The sequence below is a fragment of the Xyrauchen texanus genome, chromosome 26 (assembly GCF_025860055.1).
Source record: "Xyrauchen texanus isolate HMW12.3.18 chromosome 26, RBS_HiC_50CHRs, whole genome shotgun sequence".
Taxonomy (NCBI): domain Eukaryota; kingdom Metazoa; phylum Chordata; class Actinopteri; order Cypriniformes; family Catostomidae; genus Xyrauchen; species Xyrauchen texanus.
Genome location: NC_068301.1, coordinates 9,266,990 through 9,293,549, shown reverse-complemented (window position 1 = coordinate 9,293,549; position 26,560 = coordinate 9,266,990). Strand labels below are relative to the sequence as shown.

The 26,560-nt window shown below is 37.1% G+C and overlaps 1 protein-coding gene across 2 annotated transcripts; it reads left to right on the top strand.

The window, feature by feature from the left end:
- Positions 1–901: 901 nt before the first annotated feature.
- LOC127619556 (voltage-dependent calcium channel gamma-7 subunit-like) lies at positions 902–26,107 on the top strand. Of its 2 annotated transcripts, none has more exons than XM_052092416.1 (6): positions 902–1,005; positions 8,076–8,271; positions 11,404–11,490; positions 13,515–13,655; positions 19,781–19,926; positions 22,225–26,107. In XM_052092416.1, the coding sequence occupies exons 2-6, from the start codon at positions 8,076–8,078 to the stop codon at positions 22,675–22,677; spliced, it is 1,023 nt and encodes a 340-aa protein (XP_051948376.1). In that variant the 5' UTR covers positions 902–1,005; the 3' UTR covers positions 22,678–26,107. The 2 variants fall into 2 exon arrangements, with proteins under 2 accessions (XP_051948376.1, XP_051948374.1); XM_052092414.1 differs by having other exon boundaries at positions 976–1,038.
- The last annotated feature ends 453 nt before the right edge of the window (positions 26,108–26,560 follow it).

Sequence of the window (26,560 nt, the reverse complement as noted above, 5' to 3'; positions counted from 1 at the left end):
GAAATATCATCAACAACAACATTTATAGCATAATACCCTTGAAATTACCAGTTTGCAACATTGAGGCCACACTTATATACAACACACTCACACAAACACACACACGCGCGCACGCACACACACACACACACACACACACACACACACACATTTATTGAAAATGTACTATGTAAAGTATAGTACTTTACTTCCTTCTGTACTATGTAAAGTGCTTTGAGTGCCTAGAAAAGTGCTATAGAAATGTAAGGAATTATATATATACTGTATGTGTGTGTATATGTATGTATGTATAATGTAGCACATTTTTCATGGTTTTATGACTGATATTTTTTCATACTACTGTCTACACATCTTTACAGTGCCTATATAGAATATAATTATATAGATAACAGATGTAAAAAAGAAATGTATAATAATAACAGGGAACTGATGGGAAACACATATTTTATATAAAATATGAAACTTTATGCAAAAACAACAAAGACCCCTTAATTGAGGAATTCCTGGAATGTCAGATGAAAAGGTCAATTCAATTCATTTAAGGGTTGAAAGATTAATTTTTGCTGTTCATTTCACGAACTGTATTTTAAATGTTAAATGTATGACTCATATGCCTTCACTGACATAAGCAAGACTAAAAGTAAATCTGACCTTATTGAGGCTCATCAGCATCAAACTATCTGAGGGAAAGTCTCTCTTTACTCAAACTGTATCTGTGGCTCACAGTACATCCCATTCAGCCAATTCTCCGCATTGCTGAAAGAAGCGAACGATTGAGAAAGGGGGGTCTGAAGGGGGGCGAAAGAGAGAGGGGGGAACACGCGTGTGTGAAGTGTGTGGTAGTGTCTGTGTGAAAGAGAATGTGAGGGAGTGACGGAGAGAGAGATAGATAGAGAGAGAGAGAGAGAGAGAGAGAGGAAAACTGCAAAATCTGTCAAGGTTTCCGGGCGCTCGGTTATTCCTCTCGACGCCTGTGCACCGCTGACTTGGGTCGCGTGGTAGAGGGTGAGTGCTCGCGCCTCTTCGTTCGTAATGCACGTAAGCATCTCTGTATGAGTGGCGCGTGATTAGACAACATAGTTTTTTAAGTCGATCAATCAATTCGATAGGCTGTTTTCAAGTCAAGTATCCGAGAACGATTCGTCAAGAATGACAAATTCGATTTTTACCTATGCTATAATGGTTTCTGCGAGCTGTCTTTAGGCTGCAGACCACATTACAGCAAAACGGTGAATTTTGTATGTACATTTTATCAGAATATTTAGAGAAAATATTTTTTCCGGTGCTGAAATCGCCGAATTTCGCGTCTGGACTTGTGTTTGTCATGTATGTTGGAGAAAGGTTTTTGTACATTTCTCTAGTGATCACTTGGGTATCGCCACGAGCCAAGAGTGTACTGCGGTTGTGTGGATTTGAGAATACACGCGCTGTGTGTGCGTGTGTAAAAGAGAGAGAATGTATAGGGGAAAATGACGCGTAGAATGGCCGATTTATATATATAAATATAAATACTGTATACTTTTGTATGTTACGTATGATTTTTTTCTGCTACCTCGTAGCCATGCTAGAATGTAGATATCAATGTGAGCCTTATGAATGGTGCTGTACGTCTCTGTGAACTGAGCTGAAATCATGAATGTGCACATGTGAATGCATGTGCATATGTAATTGAGAGCTCGCACATGCGTGCACGCCCGTGTGTGCAACTGCCCTTTGAGATATTTTGGGCCAAGGTCTTTCCCCAAACCATATCTCTCTCTCTCTCTCTCTCTCTCTCTCTCTCTCTCTCTCTCTCTCTCTCTCTCTCTCTCTCTCTCTCTCTCTCATGCTTTTCCTCTAAACACCTTCCTTCACGAAGCATGCATTTTTCATTTTTTTCCTATAACCATTTCCTCCCACACTCTTTCCATTTGCCAGTTGGCCTAACCTGCTGACAGGGGAACATATTGCCTTCTCAACAGAAAACTACACCCCCCCTGAGCTTCTGCTCCCCAGTAGAGTGGACACGCCATCTGTGGAACATCCAGTACACCATGAGGGCTGTCTTTCTAAATGTGGCCATATCTAGCATATTTTGACTGTCCTCCTACATACTCCTACTGTATATTGTCCAAATTATAGGGAATTTAAAGAGGGAATGGATATAGTTATGTTGTGCTTTAAGGCTAATTAAGGCTGATGTTTTAGATTGGTTGGGTTATGTTTTAGTGTTTTTAATGGTCACGGCAGTAAGGGTTTTCATTGCATTCTTAAAGTCTTCGTTGGACAGACAGGTTTTGTGCCCAGTGTTCCTCGGTAGCTCAACTATGATTTCAGCACCGGACAGCTCCTTACAATTACTTTACATTATTTCCTTGCCAATCTCTCAGTGTGGGAACAAAAGTTTTAGACTAATTGTTTTCCTTGAAACCCTTTTATGTCATTATACTGTACGTAAAAATGATTTCAGTAGGTGCTATAATAATAATAAAAAATAATAATACAAATCAACAAAACCAGAATCAACTTGTTCTGAAGTGATGTTGATACGAATACAATTAAATCTAAAATATTTAATGAAATATAAGTTTTAAAAAAATATGCTACGAAGAACCCTTTATGATTGAAAGAATACCAAGCTTTGGTGGAGGATCACAGGCCTGTGCATTGCCTGATTTCAGCACCACAGTGACAGACAGCTCCCAATTGTGTCTCTTTTTTCTCTCTCCCACCCTTTAGCCTTGATTTGTTCTCTTTTATCTTTTTCCCATTCACTGTCTTTCTACTCACTTCTCCCCCCAAAGCCTCTTAAATGGGTTACATTGGTACTTGCACATTTACATTACAATAGCTTTATCATACAGTATGTCTAACTATTTCTCATAAACAATGTGCATTTTAATATGATCAAATCACTTATTTTATAGATTAAATAATACACAGGTTTTAACAGAAGAATTAATGTAAGTGCTTTTATAAAATTATAAACTTCACATTTCTGCCTTTAAACCCTTCAAAAATTGCCCCATTCACTTCTATAGTACGTTTTTGTTTTTTGTTTTTTTAAAGAAAAGGAGGGACAAATGCTGTTGATTGAGTTTAACTTGTATGGAACTCTGAATATTTCTTTAAACAAAGGTGCAATGTTGTTAATGTTATTATTATTATTATTGCAACTCTAGCGTCCCAAATGATAATGCATTCTTCAGTGGAATTTCGTTATTCACCATATTATCTTTTCCAAAGCCATTTTCCCTGCCTCTAACTTATATAAAGCCCCCTTTTCTCCTATGAGTGGCTCTTTCAATGTTCTATGGATTATCTTAACCCTTACACCACCTGGTATTCATTATAAAGCATTTGTTCACTCACCCAGCACTAACCAGAGAGGATTTAACCCATAATAATCTATTATTATGTTTTACTCATCCTGCCGAAACCAAGCCCATGTCCAAAAGATGTTAAAATACTATTACTAATACTAGATGTTACTACCCATCATGACTTTCTTTCTTCTGTGGATTACAAAAGGAGATGTTAGGCAGAATGTTTGAGCTTCAGTCACAATTAGTGGTCAACCGTTTTGGGTTTTTCAATGGGCAATGCCGATATCGATATCTAGAGAGCATGATGGCCAATGGCTGATATTGAAGAGGTCTTATTATGCTTTTTGGGATTTTAGCTTTCCTTTAGTGTGTAATATAGCTGTTTGTGCATGTAAAAGGTCTGCAAAGTCACAAAGTCCACACAAAAGGGAGTTATTCTCTCCTAAAGACAACACTGCTCAAGAACTACACGAAATGGCTGGATTGTAGTCCAGCCATTTCTTCCGTAAAGTATCTACAGCACTATGTAACACATTTGCATAATGCCTGCCTAAGGGCTACTTTGGCCCACCCTCAAACAAAAGTTATAGCTGAGGCCAGGATGAGTTGGGTTAGATGTCGAGAAGATGCTGTTATCTTCTCTGCAATAGCAAAACCTCTTTGTTTGGACTTCCAAAGGCAGACAAATTGAAGAATCAGTGGTTCAAATTTATTTTAATTATTTAGCAGTACAACCACAACCAATACCGGATTTTCAAGACAGTTACTCCTGAAAGATGGTGCAGTTCCCACTTTGTTGAGACAATCTGGCACTTCAGGATCACAACCTGTAAGTATGTTTGATTATTTGTGGATTTATCTTCTACCGAGAGTTCAAATGCAGAGTTTTGTGTTGTAGCTACGATGTAAACCCTGAGTACAGCTGTAGGCCTCATGCTAACCTGCTAGCTAATGTTATTGTGTTGAAATAGTTTTTCCAATCAGCTGTGGGCTCACTTTTAGCTACAATTGTGTAGAATTATGTAGATTGCTTTTTGTTCTTACTATCATAAATAGTGATCAAGTGTGGAGTTGGATTTATTTTTACAAACAGTAATTTTACATCTGCAATTCATGGTAATGCTCGGCTAACTTGCTATGTGATGTTATTGTTTTGGTAAGGGTTTATTATTCAGCTGTGGGCTGTGGTTTTACCTAAAACGTTGTAACAAAATGGTCTATCTCAAGAGTTTTATATAATTATATAATTATATTGCCCACGGCTAACTTGCTCACTAACTCTCAAATACCCTGATAATATCCAACCGGGAGTAAGACTCTGTTCTCCTTTCAGCTCTGGCAACAAAATTTGGCTACACCATTTCAGCAAAAGATGACTAACTTAGATGCACTATGTGTCTTACTTGAAGCTTTGTTGGGTTCACAATAATCAACAGTGTGCTTGTAAGAAAGCTACAAAAGTAAAATTTACTGTGAAATATCCTGCTCAAGTCATGCTTGTGAAGGTGGTTCAGATCGATCAGCTTGTTCTTCCAAACTTTCATTATCGGACTCGGTGCTGAACTGGTACAGCAAATACCGACGCCATTGTTACTATAGTTACAATAGTGTTTACAGATGTTAAGGAGGCCTGAATCTCAGTTAGTGAAAGGGACGTTACATTTCCGACACTCTCTACGCGGTTGACCACAACAGACTAGGCCAGCTGACCAATCAGAGCAGACTGGGCTTTTTGGAAATGGGGGCTTTAAAGATACAGGACATAAATCAGAGCATTTGAGCCAGAGGATGAAAATAGGTTTAGCAGAAATGTACAGTATAAGAACAATGATGTGTTTTTTGAACATTAAAGCATGTAAACCTATTGTAGTAGACCCACAAAATAAAATTATGAACCTGTAAATTAGCATAATATGGTTATATAATAAATGTTATTCATCCATTACAATACAATTAACAACAGCAAATCAGATGTACATGAAATTTCTAAAGAGAAACAAACACTTATTTTATGCAATATTTACTTACATTTCATAAAATTTAAAAGAAAAAATCTTGAAAACAAAAAGTGTTGACTATCCATTGACAAATCTACTTATTGAGTTTGGAACTGATACAAGGGAAGGGAATGTTAACACTTCTGGTAATCAGCCAAGCGAACATGATTATTGGCCGATGCGATAATTGCAAAATGACATAATATCGGCTGATATATCGGTCTATCACTAGTCACAATTAATTACAAATACTTTCCTTGTATGAAAAAGGTATGAAAGATGCAATAAATGTGAACGGTGACCTGAGGCAGTCAGTCCCAAACATTCTGCTTAACATCTCCCTTGTGTTCTTTGAATAAAGAAAGTAATTCGGGTTTGGAACATTAGGGTGAATAATGACAGAATGATATAAATTGTTTTGTTGAACTGTCCCTTTAAGTTTCCAGGCTTCTGATTCACTTGCTATGTAGTGCCCATTAATTAATTGAGGGAATTGTGGTACTCCTGGATCCCTGCCAGTCAAATGCTTACTCTCGTGTTTCAGAGCATGAGAGTAGAACGTGTAATAAACCAGGAGGCATGACACTGCCATTGTAAAACCTAATTTTTAGAACCCTCAATTATTCTTTCAGATTACTTCCCTCTTTATGATTTCACCTGTAGATCACATCAACAAGTAAAATGCAATAGGCAACAGGACCAATGCAATATGCAGCTGTGGTGCTTAACTACAGAGTATTGCCAACATCCTTGGGTCACCCTGGCCCTATAACCCTAAACAACAATTTAGCTAATGATTTTTCTGTGCAACCTTTGAGGGGCTAGCTGCTTAATAACTAATGCTTATTGGCACCATGGCACAGCAGGTAAAGTAGAGCACAAATCCAACTTGCATCATGTTCCAATCCCATCCCATTCTGCTCTCTCTCCTGCCATTTGCTTGTCAATTCTCTATATGCCATGTTCATTAAAAGCTAAAGCCCATAAAAATAAGATCGCTAATGATGTTGTGTCTTTAAGCCCTCGTATGATTCTGAAGATATGTGTCACTGCACGTTTCCACCTAATAATTTTAGTCATACACTATTTAAAGGACACTAGTCTGTTGATGAGTCACACACTAGTTCAGGAGTTCTTCATGGAGGAGAATTTGTCATCAAGCCCTGCAGGCACAGCTAATATTTTCATTCTTGCACAGTAGTACTTACAGTGCAGTATATTTCCCTTTAAAACAAATAATTAGCAAGGGGTTGATATTGAAACAAAACAGCAGTTGTCAAATGGTTGATATTAAAATTACAAAGAAATTTATGCATTTTACCATTGTGATTATTATTTCAGTAAGTTGTTGGATACCACAAAATGTAGGCAGCAACATTATGGTGCCTTATAAGATACCTAAGATAAGCTCAGTTGAAAAAAATCATCAAGGATAATTAAGAAAAATGTTGATTGTAAGTTTATTTCTTTCAATATGAAAGCTATAGATAAAAATACATTCTAATTTACCATTTTCTTTTACACACAGTTTTTTATGCTCATAAGAATCACTGGTGTGCTGTATGTTCAGAGGGGCTTGAAAAAACACTTAATCCACATAGTAACACAGTATTCCAAATTAGCTTCTTAAAGCGACAGTTCACCCAGAAATGAAAATGCTCTGATCATTTACTCACCCTCATGCCTTCCTAGATGTGTATGACTTTCTTTCTTCTGCTGAACACAAACAAAGATTTTTAGAAGAATATCTCAGCTGGTCCTCTCAATGCAACTGTATGGTACCAGAAATTTGAAGCTCAAAAATCATATGAAGGCAGCATGAAAGTAATCCTTAAGACTCCAGTGGTTAAATCTATATCTTCAGAAGCAATATGGGTAGGGTGTGGGTGAGAAACAGATCAATATTTAAGTCCTTTTTACCATCAATCTCCAATTTTACTTTCACATTCTTCATCTTTTGTTTTTGGCAATTTGCATTCTTCATGCATATTGCCACCTACTGGGCGGGAGGAGAATTTACAGTAAAAAAGGAATTAAAAACTTAACTTTTTATCACCAACACCTATCATATCACCTCTGAAGATATATATTTAACCACTGAGGCATATGGATTACTTTTATGCTGCCATTATGTCCTTTTGGAGTTTCAAAATTTTGGTACCCATTCAGAAAAGAAAGAAAGTCATAAAGGAGTGGTGGTGGTGTAGAGGGCTAAACCACATAACTGGTAATCAGAAGGTTGCTGGTTCAAACCCCACAGCGACCACCATTGTGTCCTTGAGCAAGGCACTTAACTCCAGGTTGCTCTGGGGGATTGTCCCTGAGCACTGTAAGTCACTTTGGATAAAAGCATCTGCCAAATGCATAAATGTAAATGTCATACACATCTGGGAATGGCATGAGTGTGAGTAAATGATGAGAGAATTTTCATTTTTGTGAGCTATCCCTTTAAGAGTATTCATTTTAGTGCTACCTCAGAAGGGCCTACCTCATCTGCCTATGATAACAGAAGACAGCAAGCCAGCTCAATTGGTTTGTTCCAGTGTGCCCAGTGTCTCATTGTCCAGTTCATCTTTACCTTATGGATACATTTATTTAACTATATAATTAGACAGAAAACAGAATTCAGTTTTGGTGCGGTTGACTGAATTCTATGAAAGCCTTCTTGGTCTCTTAGTGATGGGAAAGGGTCACACATATTGCCTTTTGACATTCAATACAAGTGTTTTAATACTACATACTGTATGTCCTTCTCTTTCACCTTTCTTTTTAGATGAGTTCTTTTAGTACCAAGGCACTGACGCTCCTGTCGTCTGTGTTTGGGGCATGCGGGCTGCTCCTGGTGGGAGTAGCTGTGTCAACAGACTACTGGTTGTTAATGGAAGAGGGCATTGTTCTGCAACAGAACCAAACCAATGAAGTGAAGATGGCCCTGCATTCTGGACTCTGGAGGGTCTGTTTTGTGGCTGGTAGGTGCCATTACTTATGTAACTAACTACATCTTTTATCACCTCCCTGGTTTTTTGCTGAGACAAATATCTGATTAACAAAACCTAATTACTTGATTGTTGCATCCCATTGTGTTAAGCATCCATTCCACTAAACTTCTAAATTAGCATCAGGTGTTGCTTGTAGGTCAGCCGTTAAATCACAGTGTGTCATATGGCAGCTTACTTTAAATTTGTCTTTGGTTAAATCGCAGTTTATTTGTGGGCATCCTTCTATGTTATGCTACTGACTAGGTCTACAGAGTCCACACTGTACTGGTGTGGCACCCTATTGCATCATCTTCCAAAATCGTGCCACACATCGAAATAGGAACTATATTGAGGCTGTGTGGGCAAACTGGTGCAAGTTGCCAAATCAGTGACTGTGTGAAATTTCTGCTGATAAAAAATATTTTTTTGTCAAGAAATATGTATTGTTTGGCTGTGTTTAAAGCTGAAGTGTGTGGTTATTTTTTCAGTAACTGTGCCATAACTTGTACTGTACCACAACTGAGAAAATGTCTTCAAAGGAGCCTGGTTTAATGAAATATACAGTGCATCCGGAAAGTATTCACAGCGCTTCACTTTTTCCACATGTTGTTATGTTACAGCCTTATTCCAAAATTTATTAAATTCTTTATTTTCCTAAAAATTCTACAAACAATACCCCATAATGACAATGTGAAAGAAGTTTGTTTGAAATCTTTCCAAATTTATTAAATAAAAAAACGGAAAAAAAAAAATCACATGTACATAAGTATTCACAGCCTTTGCTCAATACTTTGTTGAAGCACCTTTGGCACTAATTACAGCCACAAGTCTTTTTATGTATGATGCTAGGCACACCTATTTTTGGGCAGTTTCTCCCATTCTTCTTTGCAGGACCTCTCAATCTCCATCAGGTTGGATGGGGAGTGTCGTGCACAGCCATTTTCAGATCTCTCCAGAGATGTTCAATTGGGTTCAAGTCTGGGCTCTGGCTGGACCACTCAAGGACATTCAAAGAGTTGTCCCGTAGCCACTCCTTTGTTATCTTGGCTGTGTGCTTAGGGTCCAGAGTGCTCTGGAGCAGGTTTTCATCAAGGATGTCTCTGTACATTGATGCATTCATTTTTCCCTCGATCCTGAATAGACTCCCAGTTCCTGCTGCTGAAAAACATCCCCACAGCATGATGCTGCCACCACCATGCTTCACTGTAGGGATGGTATTGGCCAGGTGATGAGTGGTGCCTGGTATACTCCAGACTTGACGCTTGCCATTCAGGCCAAAGAGTTCAGTCTTTGTTTCATCAGACCAGAGAATTTTGTTTCTCATTGTCTGAGAGTCCTTCAGGTGCCTTTTGGCAAACTCCAGGCAGGCTGTCATGTGCCTTTTACTGTGGAGTGGCTTCGTCTGGCCCCTCTACCATACAGGCCAGCTCTAGGAAGAGTCCCGGTGGTTCCAATCTTCTTCCATTTACAGATGATGGAGTCACTGTGCTCATTGGGACCTTCAATGCTGCAGACATTTTTCTGTACCCTTCCCCAGATCTGTGCCAATCCTGTCTCGGAGGTCTTCCTTGGACATCATGGCTTGGTTTGAGCTCTGACATGCACTGTTAACTGTGGGACCTTATACAGACAGGTTTGTACCTTTCCAAATCATGTCCAATCAACTGAATTTACCACAGGTGGACTCCAATCAAGTTGTAGAACATCTCAAGGATGATCAGTGGAAACAGAATGCTCGTTGTCATTATGGGGGTATTGTTTGTAGAATTTTGAGGAAAATAATGAATTTAATCAATTTTGGAATAAGGCTATAACATAACAAAATGTGGAAAAAGTGAAGCGCTGTGAATACTTTCCAGATGCACTGTACGTGACAGTAGCAACGTTTTTACAAAAGGATAGCAGCAGTTCCAAGGTGAAATATCCACTGTGTGGCGCTAAAAGCATTGAACATTAATGCTCTATAGAATTTTAAATCAACAAAACCTAATCCCTACACTAAACCTTAAACCAAAACTGATAGTCATAAAAAACAAATGTGAGATGAAAAACAATTGTTGAAGCAACATTGCACAAGCTTATAAATGCAGTTAGTAATGCAAACGCTAAAATTAATGACCTGAGAAGTTATGTGCTATAGTAAAAGTGTTTAGATGACATAAGTTAGTCAAAAGTGATGAACTGAAATCTGTGGTTTTAGTGATTTGTGTGAAAGTGCAGAAAAGTCATTGCTGTAGGGCCTCTAGTTTTCATTTCACCAGTCGCAATACATATACTGCAGTGAGACATGTACAATTATTTACCAAAAATGTAGGTATAGGAACATGATTCAATGAGACCATGTTGGAAACTACACACTTCAGCTTTAAGCAAGAGTCATCGTTTGGCTTGGTTACATTTTTCTATGTTGTACAAATTAGTTTGCTGTACATTGCATGCTGGTTTGTTGTTACAAAACTGACAGGAAGTGCTGAGGCTGAAACCATGCCACACCAGCTGGCAGCAAATGGCCGTCTAAGAGGAGTGTGAGGATGATGTCACCTTGTTTTCAAGCTTTATCATTGCTGCTGTATGTTATTTAGTTAGTTTGTGTATGTGGGTATGACAAATCACTAACGGAAGACTTTTTGCCCATCAGGTGTGTGGTGTGTGTATAATTGGGACACTTTTCATGTGCTCCAGAGAGAGTATGATTTATGTGTGCTTAAACAGGCTCTATTATTATTTCTGTGTGTGTGTGTGTGCAGAGAGGAGGTCTAATGTTCATGTTCTACTATATATGTTTTATTTATATAATGTATTCAGTAATGTTTTGTGCAGTATACTTTATATATATATATGTGTGTGTGTGTGTGTGTGTGTGTGTGTGTGTGTGTGTGTGTGTGTGTGTGTGTGTGTGTGTGTGTGTGTGTGTGTGTACAATGCATTTGAGCTCAGTTCTGTCACAACCTTCTCAATGTGTGAACAAAAATCATGGCTCTGTCTCTTTCTGTTTGTCCCTGTCTCCCCTCTGTCATTGTCAATCTCTGTCTTTTTCTGTCTGCACTCCCTGCCTCTCCTTTCTCTTTCTCTCTTTGTGCCACTGTCTCTCTCTCTTTCTCTCTGTCTCTCTTTCTATCTCAGGGCCAGAGAAGGGGAGATGTGTGGCATCTGAATACTTCACAGAGCCAGAAATAGAGATCACCACTGAGAACACAGCCAATATACTGAGTGAGAACATTAAATTCACTTTATTGTGGATGAATACATTTCAAGACACACACATAAAAAAGTATGAGGTGTTAGAACATTAGTCATTCTCAAGCAATACTTTAAACAAAAATATAGTTTCAGGGAAGAGGTGTATTATAACAGTAATATAGTCAGGTTCACATTGAAAATCTAGGATTAATCTAATTTAAACCTGGAAATAAAATAAAAGTTCATAAAGTTGTAAAATGAATAAGAAATATTTAGGATTCTGCAGTATTTCTATTTCACTAATCAAATGTATGGAAGTTTGTGACATTTCCTGCATCGAAGCACATTAAATTATATTTGAAATGTTCGCAAATGATGCTGGATAACATTGATCATAAGGTTTTGCACAAATTTAAGGAGTCCATTCCAGCTTGAGTGCATGTTGGCAATAAAACAAAAGGGGGACATTAAATTAAATTAAACTCTCCACTAGATTTGTTACGCTGATAATATATTTTGTAATTTAAAAACAACTATATATACAGTGGCTAGAAAAAGTATGTGAACCCTTTGGATTTAGCTAGTTTTCGGCATTAATTGGTCATAAAATGCGATTCATAAAAATCCCATTAAACATTCACAGTGCTGTGAAAAAAGTAACTGAACCCTTGGATTTAATAACTGGTCGATCCTCCTTTGGCAGTAATAACCTCAACCAGGCATATCCGTTCAGACATTCAGAAGGAATTCTGTACCATTCTTCCTTACAGAACTGCGTCAGCTCAGCCATATTCTTAGTATGTCTGATGGGAACAGCTCTCTTGAGGTCATTTCACAGCATCTCTATTAGGTTAAGGTCTGGGCTCTGACTGGGCTACTCCAAAAGGTGGATTTTGAAGCCATTCTGTAATATCCTGCTGCATCACTCAACTTCTACTTCTTGATAAACTTAGGAATTAATTTTTCCCCTTGATGATGGTAAAGCAGCACCAAATCATGAAGCTCCATCCACTTGGAACACTGTTGGAATGATGCTTTCACGTATGCAGTGCCCTTTTTACACCATACGTAGTCTGTGTGTTCTTCCACACACACAATTCAACCATACTTTCATCAGTCCACTAAACATTTTCCAAGTAATATTATGTAGCGTCAAGGTGGTATTTTGCAAACTTTTGCATGCATCAGTGTTTTTGTTGGAAGCACCAGCTTACTTCATGGTGTCTTGCCATGGACACCATGCCTGTTTGTTGTTTGTGGTATAGTCGACTTATGAACACAGATGATAACCAGTTCCAACGGCTTTCCCTCTTAAGTCTTTAGCTGTCTTCTTTTTGACCTCATTGAGCATTATGTAGTTTGCCCTTTGAGTCATCTTGGCTGGACGGCCACTTCTAGGGAGAGTAGCCAGAGTACTAAATCGTCTCCATTTATAGACAATTTGTCTAACTGTGGACAGATGAATATCTAAGCTCTTCAATATAACTTTGTGACCAGCTTTATACAAAGCAACAATTCTTGATCATTGGTCTTCCTAGATCTCTTGTTGCGAGGCATGGTGCACGTCAGCAGATAATTCTTGTGCTTTTTAAAATTCAAAGTAGCTCTAACCCACACCTCCAATCTCGTTTCATTAATTGGATGCCAGGTTTACCAACTCCTGACTCTAATTAGCTTTTGCTGATGTCATTAGCCTAGGGGTTCACATACATTTTCCAACCTACACTGTGAATATTTCAATGATGTATTCAATATGTACAAGAACAATACAATATTTGTTTTATTAGTTAAAATAGATTATTTAGTATTTATTATCTTAGATAAAGTTAAAGACAAATTTATACATACAGTAAATGCAGGTAATTGAAGGTTTCACATACTTTTTTGCGTCTTTACAGACAGTACATTTGTTTATTAAAAAAAATATTACATTACAAAAGAATGAAAAATAGAAGCATTTTTGCTAGTTCTTGTCTCAGGCCTTTGGATCCCAATTAAAGTATATTATTTTTATTCAAAAGTAATGTCTTTGCTCTGTCTCTTTGTTCTGTTAGAAATGGTACGAACGGCCACCCCCTTCCCCATGGTCTCACTTCTTTTTGTCTTTACGGCTTTCGTCATAAGTAACATCGGCCACATCCGTCCCCAGCGCACCATTTTGGCCTTTGTCTCTGGAATCTTCTTCATCTTATCAGGTAAATCACACAATCAATACTTTGTATGTACAGTTGTTTGATAATTGATAATTTGATAATAAACATATGAAATTAATGAATGTTATGCATTTCTCATACTTTTGCAGTAACTTTTTACAATAGTTTACATAACATTTGTTGGCCCATAGTTGTGTAGGCTACTAGCTTACATTCTCTAGATTTAATTAATGAACTACGACCCTGTTTGTTTGTTGATATTTGGTTTCAGCTCGGTCTGAACTCAGGCTGAGAAACCCACTGAGAGTTTTGCATATTTAATGAATGGTGTTCCTGATATCCATCTATGGTGATGTGCTACACACAATATCCATTAAGTCTCTCAAACTGTAATTAACAAGAGCACTCTCTGATCGGTTTCTGCCTAATAGCTGTCATCTGCATTTTGTTAATAGCAACAGATAGTCAAGAATGTTAAAGTCTTTTTAGCTTTTACTTATTTACATTCAAAATATGTTCTAAAACGGATGGTAAGAACTTCACTGGTGGGCAAATACCATCAAAACCACAACACAGAGTATTTTGGTTTACTCAACCATTGTTAAATACACCAAATATAGCATATACACTGCTATCTAAAGAACAATAAGGTGATCCATTCAGACTAACAGTATATTCTAGAAAGCCACACATTTTCGCAATACTCAGTCAATGTGGCCTGGAGACAGCTATATAACGGAACTATATAAGTTGATTGTTTCAGTTGCCAGGCGATAGCTGTATGAATCAGCCTGCAGGGACGGAATTCTCATGAAGGTTTGGAACGCTTTGCTGTTTGAACAGTTGTAGAATTCTTGGACAAATACATCCAACAGCTTTCTGGAATAATTGATTCTGTTTTTCAATTGTGGCATTCTAAATATATTTGTGTAATGGTATGATGACCACAAAACTGTATAATTTACCATTGTCCCAGGGAACCGATTTCCTCCAAAGCTGTGCTAGTTTCATGTCACTCGTGTCATTCTGCGGCCTCTTTCCTCTCACATAACAATATAATTGCAATTTAAATTAATATTTCATATCTCATTAATATTAATTTATCCATTTATTTATTTGGTAAGTTATTGGTGAGAAGATAGAGTGATACAAGAGACTTGAATCTAGAAATGCTATGTAGTTATTATACAAATATATTTGATGCAAAATACCACAAAGGACCAATCAGAATAAAGTTTACTAGTGATCGTAAAGTCAGTTATTATTATGTTGGTTTGAAAAAGTCAACATGTTCTACACTTTCAGCTGATTAAGGGTTTTCCAAAATCCCTAAACAAAGACCAACATTTTTAAATGTAACTTCTCCCACAGCTTAAAGGTTACATCCAACAAACTTGGCACAGCCGTTCAAAATGTTCTGACTCAGGTTGACTTCGCTATGATTGGTTTTAATTTTTATTTATCCCTTACTTATGGTGCATTCATGTCAGAATTACCGTAATTACGAGATTCCGATTTGTAAAAAAAAACATTAATGTCTTTAAACTTTCAACTAATAATTACTAGTTGTAAACTCAGAATTCTATAAAATCTTTGACTTGATAGACGTGACATCATTTAAAAATAACTAATATGGCAGCGACCACAAAAATGACAGGTAGTGAACACATATTTCAGTTCATATTTTACTATGCCATTTATACATGGAGCACTTTCTTTGTTCTTAAACATTTGCATGATTAATGATGTACTTTGCTTTTATCAACAACAAAGGTTTGGTGTTATGAGTTTTACCATAGAAACAAATAGATTCCGAGGTCCCGGGATGTGAACAGTCCTGAGTAGAATATCGGAGTTGCCATCTTGCAAGTAATGTAATTCTGACATAATGTGAATGCACCATTATTGCATGGCTTTCCGGAATGCTTCATTATGATTGGTCATTTGTGGCATTCTGGAGTCAAATATTACTGTTAAACCGTATAATTATCAGTTGTCCCTGGCAACCAACTGCCTACACAGCTTTGATAGTTGTCTCTTTTATCACTCTTTCTTCTCACATAAGAAAATCATTTAAACTCAAATTAAGTCAATCGGGACTAGCAATGCTCTATAGCCATAACTATATTCACAATATAGCCTTTTGTACCGTTTTGCTTAATTACAGTACTTGATTTGCACTTATAAGCGATGCCATTTAAGCTAAAAATCAAACCAATCAACATTTGCAAATTAGAATAAGTCACTGAGTTGCTCTTAAAATCTCATTTGCCTCACTGTCTTCATTAGATGTCAGAAAATGAACATAGAGGCACAAAGCAAAGAGTCAGCAGCTGTGGGAGAATAAGTAAGCCCACCGATCGTTTGCATAAGAGGCGGGGTAGACCTAGGTCATCATAACCCATATGCTACAGCTGCTGGAGTTCTACTGTAGGTACTGCTGCAGTTTAATAATAATGTATTCTGTTATGCAGGAAAAGGAACCACTGCAGATTCTTGTGGTAGTGCGAGCAGTAGCACCGGCAGGCGTCCAGCTCTGTGCTGTGTAGCAATGCATCAGGTGCTAATGTTACATTTAGCTCAGCATTTTGTTCTACAGAATTATTAATAAACCACAATACACCACAACAGCGAAAAAGTGCTGAACACAGACATTCACAACACTGCAGAAAAAAATCTAGTAAGCCTGTGATGTTTTATTGTGTGGTATAGTTTATAGATAAAGCTGATGTGTGTAAATTTTCTTTCTTGTAACTTTATATCCCATATTAATATGCTGAGACAACTAATACTGTAAGCAATTTGTTGGTTGATTTCACCTAAAGGTGTAACACTGGCGCTCTGTGGTACTCTCAAAACATTCCTCTGTTTGTTTGAGTGGCTTGACAATCCAGAAACTCAACCATAGTCGTGGGTTTTGTACGACCAATGGAAGACGGGGAGCTTTCACATACTTTTCGCACACTTTATTCCAAAAAAAATTCAAAAAAATAATTACAGTATATATATATATATATATATATATACATACAGCCGTGGCCAAAAGTATTGGCATTGACATACATTTTTTGTTTTGCAAAGTTTTCTACTTCAATTGTTGTGGTGCTAACATCATTTCACTAATCATATCAGCAGCACCTGGGAAAGTGTGAACGCGTATTGGTCAGGTGAAATCACTCTATCATTCTGATTGGATTATAAGAGCAGACTGATTGCTATAAAAGGAGGGAAGAAGTGCTTCAAATCATTGTGTTCTCGTTCAATCATTGTTTTGCATCAAAATGGCCTCACATGCAAGGAAATTGCTGCAAAGAATATTGCACCTGAAAGAACCATTTACTGGATCATCAAGAACTTCAAGGAGAGAGGTTTAACTGCAGTAAAGAAGGCTTCAGGATGTCCCAGAGTGTCCAGCAAGTGCCAGGACCGTCTCCTCCTGAGGAGACAGCTACTGAATCGTGTCACCACCAGTTCAAAGCTTGCTCAATATTGGCAGCAGGTTGGTGTGAGGGCATCTGCACGCATAGTGAGGCGAAGACTTTTGGACAACGGCCTGGTGTCAAGAAGGGCAGCAAAGAAGCCATTTCTCTCCAAGAAAAACATCAAGGACAGACTGAAATTCTGCAGGAAGAACAAGGATTGGACAGCAGAAGACTGGTGCAAAGTTATTTTCTCTGATGAAGCCCCCTTCCGACTGTTTGGGACATCTGGAAAATCGATAGTCCGGAGAAGAAAAGGTGAACGCTACCATGAGTCCTGTGTTGTGCCATCAGTGACCATCCATGTGTGGGGTTACTTTTCATCCAAGGGAGTGGGCTCTCTCACAATTCTGCCCAAAAACACTGCCATGAATAAAGAATGGTATCAAAACGACCTGCAAGAGCAACTTCTCCCAACCATCCAGGAGCAATTTGGTGATGATCCGTGCATTTTCCAGCATGATGGAGCACCATGTCACAAGGCAAGAGTGATAATGAAGTGGCTCGGAGATCATTACATTGAAATTTTGGATCCGTGGCCAGGCAACTCCCCGGATCTTTATCCCATAGAGAACCTGTGGTCAATCCTCAAAAGAGGAGTGTACAAGCAGAAGCCCATAAATTGTGATCAACTCAGAGCACTAATAAGGCAAGAATGGATCGCCATCAGTCAGGATTTGGCCCAGAAGCTGATATCCAGCATGCCAGAGCGAATTGTAAAGGTTATGAAGAACAAGGGTCAACACTGTAATTATTGACTCTTTGCATATATTGCATTTTTTTGTCAATAAATATTTTTCAAACTTATTAAACACATAATTGTTTTCCAGTATCCCATAGAAACATGTGATCAAATAATCTACAAATACTGAAGCAGCAAACTTTGCAAAACACAACATTTATGTCACTACCAATATTTTTGGCCATGGCTGTATATATATATATATATATATATATATATATATATATATATATATATATTAAGCAATATCACATGAGCAAGAGTGCAATATGGCACTACATCAGCACTGCTTTGATTCGACCGCAGGTAATCACAGCAGTGCTGATTTAGGGCCATATCGCACGATTGCGAATGTGATATTGCTTATATACAACAGTTCAATGAACAAGTACATTTTTAAAAATTAGGAAAAACTAAGTACAGTCATAAAAAAAACGCAACCACAAAACAAATGATGCGTCCAAGCCTCCATTAGTATTAAAAAACTACTATCAACAAAGTAGTTTAAGGTATAGTTCAGCCAAAAATGAAAATTCTGTCATGATTTACTCACACTCATGCAGTTCCAAACCAATATAATTTTCTCTCTTCTGTGGAACATAAAGGGAGATGATAGGCAGAATGAGTCACTTTCATTGTATGGAAACAAAGATGCATTGAAAGTGAATGGTGACGGAGACTAACAGTCTCCTTTTCTTCCACAGAAGAAAGTAGGTCAAATGGGTTTGGTACAACTTGAGGGTGAGTTAATGATGACAGAATTTTCTATTTTGGGTGAACTATCCCTTTCATTATATTTTTCTTGCTATTAAAACCCAAACCTCGCAGATCTTAAACTTAAATACCATGGTATAGTTGACTATTAGTACCAGTGCAACAGAAGGCACCAGGTATCCCTCTCTATAACATCTGTTATTAAATCACTCCTTACAGAGCAGATCTGTATCTCTTGAGATCATTCAGCACCGCATTATTGAATACTCAATTCACATTTTGCTTAATTGCTCTTGACTGGAGAACAAAGGGTATTGTTATGTACCGCACATGCTTGTTTATCTGGAAATATTTGCTCTAATGTGACACAGCAGTTAAACACCGAACATTTTGCATTTCTAATGCGAAATGGAAATATGTAAGAACATCCCTTGTTGGTATTCTCAGTGTAGACAGCTGGCAGTGACAGACTGCAATAATGTGTTTGATTACGCCAGAGGCTTTTCCTTTCTCCTCTTTTTCTCTCTTTCTCCTGCGCTACACAATCACAGCAGCACAGCTCTCTCCATCATAACCACAGCAACATTTGAGTACACTATAAATGTTAATGTCTCCCGGTCTGACAGGTTCTGTGTGCATGCGCTGGTGTATCAGTCCCAGTGTTCGGGAAGAAAGCAATGTTCATACAGAACCATACTAAGAAAACACTGCAGCATCGACAAACCTTTGATGTGAATGCTTACAAGGCATATATGTTTCTTACATTTGTTATTGTCATTAAAACATTTTATTTTATTTTGTGTATATAATAGTTTCTCGCTTTGTTTGTAATTGGCCTTACATTTTTGCCTAGTTGACGATAAAACAGGTGACTTACATTGAAGGAGAAACTAGAAATTTAGGGACAAGAATATTTTGGATGGGCTCTTTAGACTTGGGTTAGCATGCAACCACTCAGAACACCCTAGAAACCAGCTTTCAATGCCCTAGCAACCACCCAGAATCCTTGAGCAACTGCATAGCAGGACGTTAAGAGCCACTCAAAACACCTTAGAAGCCAAAGAGCAATTCCCCTGCCTACCACCCACAACATTGTGGAAGCAAGTTTTACTCCACTTTTAATCCTTCAAACTCATCTTCTGCTATACATTTTCTTTTGCAGATATCATTTTGCACGATTTACCCTTTTCATGCACGATTTACCTTCTTTTTTCTCTCTTCCTCTCTCTTAGGTTTAAGTTTAGTGGTCGGTCTGGTGCTGTATATCTCAAGTATAAACGATGAAGTGATGAACAGGCCCCGGGAACCAGAGCAGTTCTTTCATTACCATTATGGCTGGTCATTTGCTTTTGCTGCCAGCTCCTTTCTGCTAAAAGAGGTCAGCCACAGAGTCCAGCAACTGCCAATGTTTACACTCAAACTGACTGTGTCTATGTGCATTCTTATCACAGAGCTCTGTTCATTAAAATGCATCTGTGTTAACAGCTTTAGTTGCTGTTAGCTGCTAAACCAATAGGTCTGCACTCATCAGTATGCATTCATTTTACTCTAGCTTCCGCTGGGTAAAGGCTAAGCACTTTCATTTTTGCTGCATATATGCTAATTCACTGAGTTCAGCTCAGTAATCTGTCAATGACAGCATCTAGTGTCTGCAGTAACCTTATATATGTGCATTTATTACTGTAGTAACGTTAGCCACTAGCTCAAACTATTTATGTAGGACGTTCAGGAGTTCCACAAAAACCTAGGGTATGACCAAAACCCCTTGGATAACCATCAACAAAATCTGTATTCCTGTACATAATTTTTTTTTTAAACAAATTCATATGTGTGTGTGTGTGTGTGTATGTTTGTATGTGTGTGTGTGTGTGTGTGTGTGTGTGTGTGTGTGTGTGTTAACCGTGTTGGCAGTAGTCCTATTGCTAAAGCACAATATAACAAATAAAACATCTAAATTCCCTCTGAATTACATTTTAATTCAATCATGTGGCCACTTTGTACCAACTACGTTGTCCTGCACACAAATTTGTTTAATTTATTCCATCCATCCATCTTCCAAATCCGCTTGTCCTATATAGGGTCATAGATAGTGCTAGAGCCTATCTCAGCTGTCTTGGGCCGAAGGCAGGGAAACACCCTGGACAGGTGGCCAGTCCATCAGTGGGCAAACACACAAAGACATACACATTCACACAATTAGTTGATTTATGCTATTGAATTATTTTATCAAACATTCTTTTTTTGTCTTTATTTTTTTCCAATTATCTATTTAATGCTTAATTTTAAACTATATATTATTATATATATTAGTTAAAAAATAGGCCTATGTAGGTTAATTTACATAAGTAGACATATACAATTACATTCTATTTAAATATAAATACAATTTAAAATTAAAGTATCATGGTCACATTGTATACGTCTGCATAGAGTACATAAAGTGTAAGACATTAACTGTATTAAATTGTATGAGGTGTAATTTCGAAATTGTCCTGCAGGTGTCTGCATAAGTCAGATATGTCCTTACCTCAGAACACTAGATCAACAACAATTTTCAAATACTTAAATTATGATGCCTTTGGGAAACAGCCCATAATTCTAAGATGATTTGTATGGTCGTTTCTTTGATATAATTGGGCTTAGGATGCTTTTAGTAAACAAGGCAGACACAGACTGAAGTGATGAGCAAACTGCACCTTTTTATCTTAATAATGAGTTGAATAATGTAAAAAAAAAAGAAAACAAACACCATAAAAACATGCCGTTTATGTCTAGAGACACTGAAAATCAGTTAAACGTGACACAACCACCGTGAGTAGCTCCAAAAGCGTATTCTGAAGTGTGTACAGATGGAACGGAACAATGTATTGTCATGTGAGAACAGCCCAAGTCTACATTAAACAGAAGGACGAGCTCAATTGCAAATGGATGGATTGCTGTGGGCTGTCAACCAGTGCTTGTACTCAATGATATGGAAATAAACCAAAAAATTTATTGACTTCTAAAGCCACTTTTTGTATTGTCTTATCAATACTTGAACTCTACCACAATGTAACATCTTTGAATTATTATATTTATTAAATGAGTATTATTATATATTGAAATATCTTTATTTGGAGGTCTTTTCTTGACAATATTTATATGCGATTAATTGGGATACATTTGATTAATTAACTGGCATATCATGTAATAAATTCAAAAAACTATTTTATCGATTGACAGCCCTAGTATGAATGGAAGTGAATGAAATGCAAAGTGTAGTATGACTTGATTCTAATTTGAATAATTGGTTAATGGTGCTTCAAGTGATTTCATTCCATTTGCAAACTTCCACCACTGGCAAATTTAACGTCACGCCCTCTCTCTCATACTTGCCCTCCAAAAATAAATTCAGCAAACCTGAAGACACTGAGGCTGAGTTTGAAATGGCAAAGGACCACACTACTCTTACTATTTCTGCCATATCAATATACAGTACAGTATAAATATTAAGAGTTAGTAGTTTGGTAGAAAGCCATTCCAAATGTATTCCCATGAAGACTAATAGTTCTAGTTCTAATAGATTAGTTTTCATGTACTTGATTATTTTTTACCCATCTGCTTGTACAGAGATGGGTATGATTGCTCAAGGTTTTAACATTTGAAATAAAATGTGAATTATTTTTGTTCTTTGTAGGGTGCTGGGGTTATGTCCGTCTATCTCTTCATGAAACGCTATGCAGAGGAGGAGATGTACCGGCCCCACCCTGCACTCTATCGCCCTCGTCTGTCTGAATGCAGCGACTACAGCGGCCAATACCTGCACCCCGACTCCTGGCCTCCTCCTCAGCGCGGACGTAGCGCCTCTGATGTGTCCAGTGACATCTCCATTCAACTCAACCAGACCCCGCTGCCTCCACCCAAAAGCAGCAGGCCATCCAATCCGCACTCTTCATCAGGGCCCTCCTCCGGGGCCAGCTATCACCTCCCACCTGCCTCCTCCTCCTCTTCCTCTTCCTATCCTCACACCATCCACTCCTCCCATTCCGGTGGCCCCGTCCCTCAGTCCCTCCCAATGGCCACACCCCCAGCCGCTGTGCCACCCCCTCGCTATCATGCCCACATGCGCATGAGCGCCTCCCCATGTTAGAAGAAAAAGTACTTCAGAGAGTAGTATAACATGCGCAAGCAGAAATATACCTATAACTTTAAGTAGGAGGGAGGCTTAAAGGGGCTTTTAAAACTCCAGAGACTATGGGAGCAAAATGGAGAAAGGGGTGCTAACAAGTTGAAAAGTTGTAGACAAGGAAGCACTTCACTTACAATTCTGTGCCTGAGCCTGACCGACATTTTACGTAATAGATTTTCAGAGCGCGATTTTTAAGTGAGGGAATAGTGACATTAGCATTTATACATATAGAAAGAATGTATGGTGTAGAAAGAAAACAATATTGTAGTGAAAGAGAAAATATTCATAAAAGACTTGCATAAATAGTTGAGAACAATTGTATACATATTTAAATTTGTATGTAAAGTGTGTAAATCTTAATGAAGTTCTTATTGCACATCATAACAACATTTTCCCTCCCTTATCTGATATCATAGAAAACAGTCTTTTTCTATCTCATGAGAAAAGACTATGTATAGCATTTTTGTCTTGTTTGTACTGACAAGCAAAAAGACACGAATGTGGGAGATTTCTTTAAATGGTGTGGCAGATTTAAGTGGACAAAAAGCATAAATTCTGTACATAATAGCATCTGTATCAATAGCAAACCCACTCCAAAAGGGTTGCGTAATCATCTAGTGTAGTCAAAAGCCTAATTTTTATCATCTTGACATCCAAACTTTAGGTACAAGGGTCCATGACCTAGGCACCACTCTCTGTTTTGTCCTGTGCTATCAATTTGTAATGTTTTTAGATTTGTACATGAAGATAGATGTTCTAAAATGCTGGCTGATATTTCCTTACTGGGATGTTGTACGCTTGGCCCCATGGCCCTCAATATGCCTTGTGTTTCTTGTGCTCTCATATTCAAAAAGGTATTTTCCAAAAAAAAAAAACATTTAGCAGTGGTATAGCTCGACAAAAAAGGAAACTTTCTAAAATTGTTACTTTAAAGGAATATTCCACATTCAATTCAATGTTGTTATGCTCAATCAACAAAATGTGTGGCTCAATGTTAATTACCACATAAATGTATTTAAACTTAAACAAAAGTATAGCCACAAGACGTGTGTGTTAACATGATTTTAGTGTGATAAAATCACTTACTAAACTTTTCTGAATAAAGTTATAGCAAATTTTCTTCCAACTTCATTGCCTTGACAACCTAACACAGCAAACCCTAGAATGACCAAATAAATGACTATTTAAACAAACTTACAGCTCAAATAATACATGAATTTTAACAGAAGAATTAATGTAAGTGCTTTTATAAAATTACGAGCTTCACATTTCTGCCTTTAAACCCTCCACAAATTGGCCCCATTCACTTCCATTGTAAGTGCCTCACTGTAAACAAAATTTTTATTTTTTTAAAGAAAAGGAGGGAAAAATCTAAATTTGTTTTTGTGGTAATCAATAGTATGCAACAAATGCTGTTGACTGAGCATAACTTGCATTGAACCCAGAATATTCCTAAATAAATATTTATATTAACCTAAAGGAGGTTGTCAGTTGATCTCCTATATGAATGCAGGAAATATATTCTCCTGTGCAAAGGCAAAACGCAGCAACTACTATACACATTTTGTCAACATTGAGTTATGACCAAAATCAGGTCTCTTCGACTATGATCTATCCAGATGGCTTTGACTCAACTATTTTCAGATTCAGAGAACATTTAAAACCAAGGCAATCAACAACAAAAAAAAAATGTTGAAGCTATATTTCTCCGTTTTTTTGGTGTAGTTACTGAGGTTTGCCTTTGTAGGGCAATATTCCTTGACAGAATACTCTCCTATACTGTTCTATCATCATCTTAAAAATGCAGCATTTATTTCTGTTGTACTATTACTACAACTAATAAGCTATTGTTTATTATACAACAAGTATTTTTTGTAAACCTACTTATATATATTATAATAGAAACTATTGCAGAGATCTTGTGTGTAATATGGGTATGTAAACCGATAATGAACAGGACAGATTTTTTTTTTATTTATAAAATCTGTAATTCCAGCAGAACATGTTCCTACATTTATCCACATGGCCATTCTCTTATGTACCAATAATGCCCCTTAAATTACAAGATAATGCCTTTGTGAAAAAACAACCTCAAATCAGCACATTGGGAACATAAATTACAGTACTAAAAATGCTGTATGAAGGCCTTTAATAGCACAATGCAATTAGCAATGCAATGTTTTGCAATGTAATATAATGATATCATTCTCTTGTAATAGTAATTCAGAGACTATTTTGCTCATTCTTGCACCCCCAAGTATCTTCTGCCACCTAGTGGTTAGTGATTACTATTATATCAAAGAATTCTGGTTACACCTTGTCTGAAACTGCACAAGCTATAATCTGTAATTAGTTAATTGACTAAAATGAGACAGATGAATAAATCCTGAATCAGCATGTCTTTACCTAGTGCTTGCAGATTCTGCATTGAATGAGCAATGCGGTGTGGAGAATATGTACAATTTCACACTAATAAATCCTTCCCATAACCTAATGCATATAACCAGTAGAATATTGTAGGAAAATATCCCCAAATGTGATTATCAACTATTAGCTACTATTGTCATAATTAATTACCCTCTAACCAATAACAAAAGCATTAAACATATTTTTTTAGATTGCAATAAATTATTGTAGATTTTCTAGAAATTAATAATAAATAAAAATAGTTATGAAAACCAGGCCTAGTTCCTGCTGGATTAGTGTAGACATATAAATAATGACAATTTATATTATAGCCATATTACAGGTGAAATATGCAGAAGTGTAGTTATTATATGATATATGGAAAATGTAATTATATGGGGAATTTAAATCCTAATATCTATTCATTAAAGTGTTGCTGGAGGTACAAATACAGTCTGCTTTTACTGTAAGGCTAAAAAAAAGTGAATATCTATTTTTGTTTTTTTGTCTTTTATTAATAATCGCTTTAGACTAAGCTTTTCGCTCTCATGGTTCCTGCTGACATTTGTTGTCTTATTTTCTATACTGAGGGGCCTGGCTTATAAATATGTATGTACCATTTTGCATCACTTTTTTTTCCATCTTCATACCCTTTCCCTCTGTATCTTCTTTTACTTTATCCCTGTGGGCTGTCCATTGTCTTGATTTGTCTTTCTCAAAGTCCCATTAGGCTAAAGCTGCCAAACTCATTTGATTAGTCTTTTTTTTTATACACTCTCTCTCTCTCTCTCTCTCTCTCTCTCTCTCTCTCTCTCTCTCTCTTCTCCCTCTCTCTGCCCTCCCTTTCTTTAGTTGTACATGTTTTTGTCTGTTATCCAAGTTTTGCATGCTATTCATTCCATAATGCCAAAGCAATTGTGCCTGATACTTAAGATGATGATGACAGTTATTATTATTATTCCAACTGTGGCATTTCTTCTTTGTAATCTGAAATTTGCTTAATAAAAATTAAGAAATAAAAAAAACCTTGCACATTTGTTTTTATTGCAGACGGTACAGTGCAAAACATCTTGTTTTAATTTAGGACAAATTATGGAGAATTGAAGTGATATATTATACACTCACTCAGTATGTTCCTAAATCATTTGTGTCATCATGAATGCAGGATTTTGTGAAATGAAGGGCTAATTCAACTTTATTTATTTAAACTTATTTATTTATTTATTTTTCCAGAAAGTGGAAACTTGCATTAAAGAAGTGGTAGCTTTTACTTTAATTTTGATAGCTTATTATCAAAAATCAATTTAAAAGTTTGATTTGAACTGTAAAAGGCTATGGCGTTTGAATGTCTATGGTGTTTATACATTGTAGTTATTTATTGCATGGTAGTTTTCTACATTTGCCTTAATTGTTGTCATTATATCGACAATCTAATACT

Bases quoted from the DNA above. Each gene is read 5' to 3' on its own strand.
- LOC127619556 (XM_052092414.1), top strand. The intron at 11,491-13,514 runs GTGAGAACATTA...TTGTTCTGTTAG, and splicing joins GAACACAGCCAATATACTGA to AAATGGTACGAACGGCCACC. The intron at 13,656-19,780 runs GTAAATCACACA...CCTCTCTCTTAG, and splicing joins AATCTTCTTCATCTTATCAG to GTTTAAGTTTAGTGGTCGGT.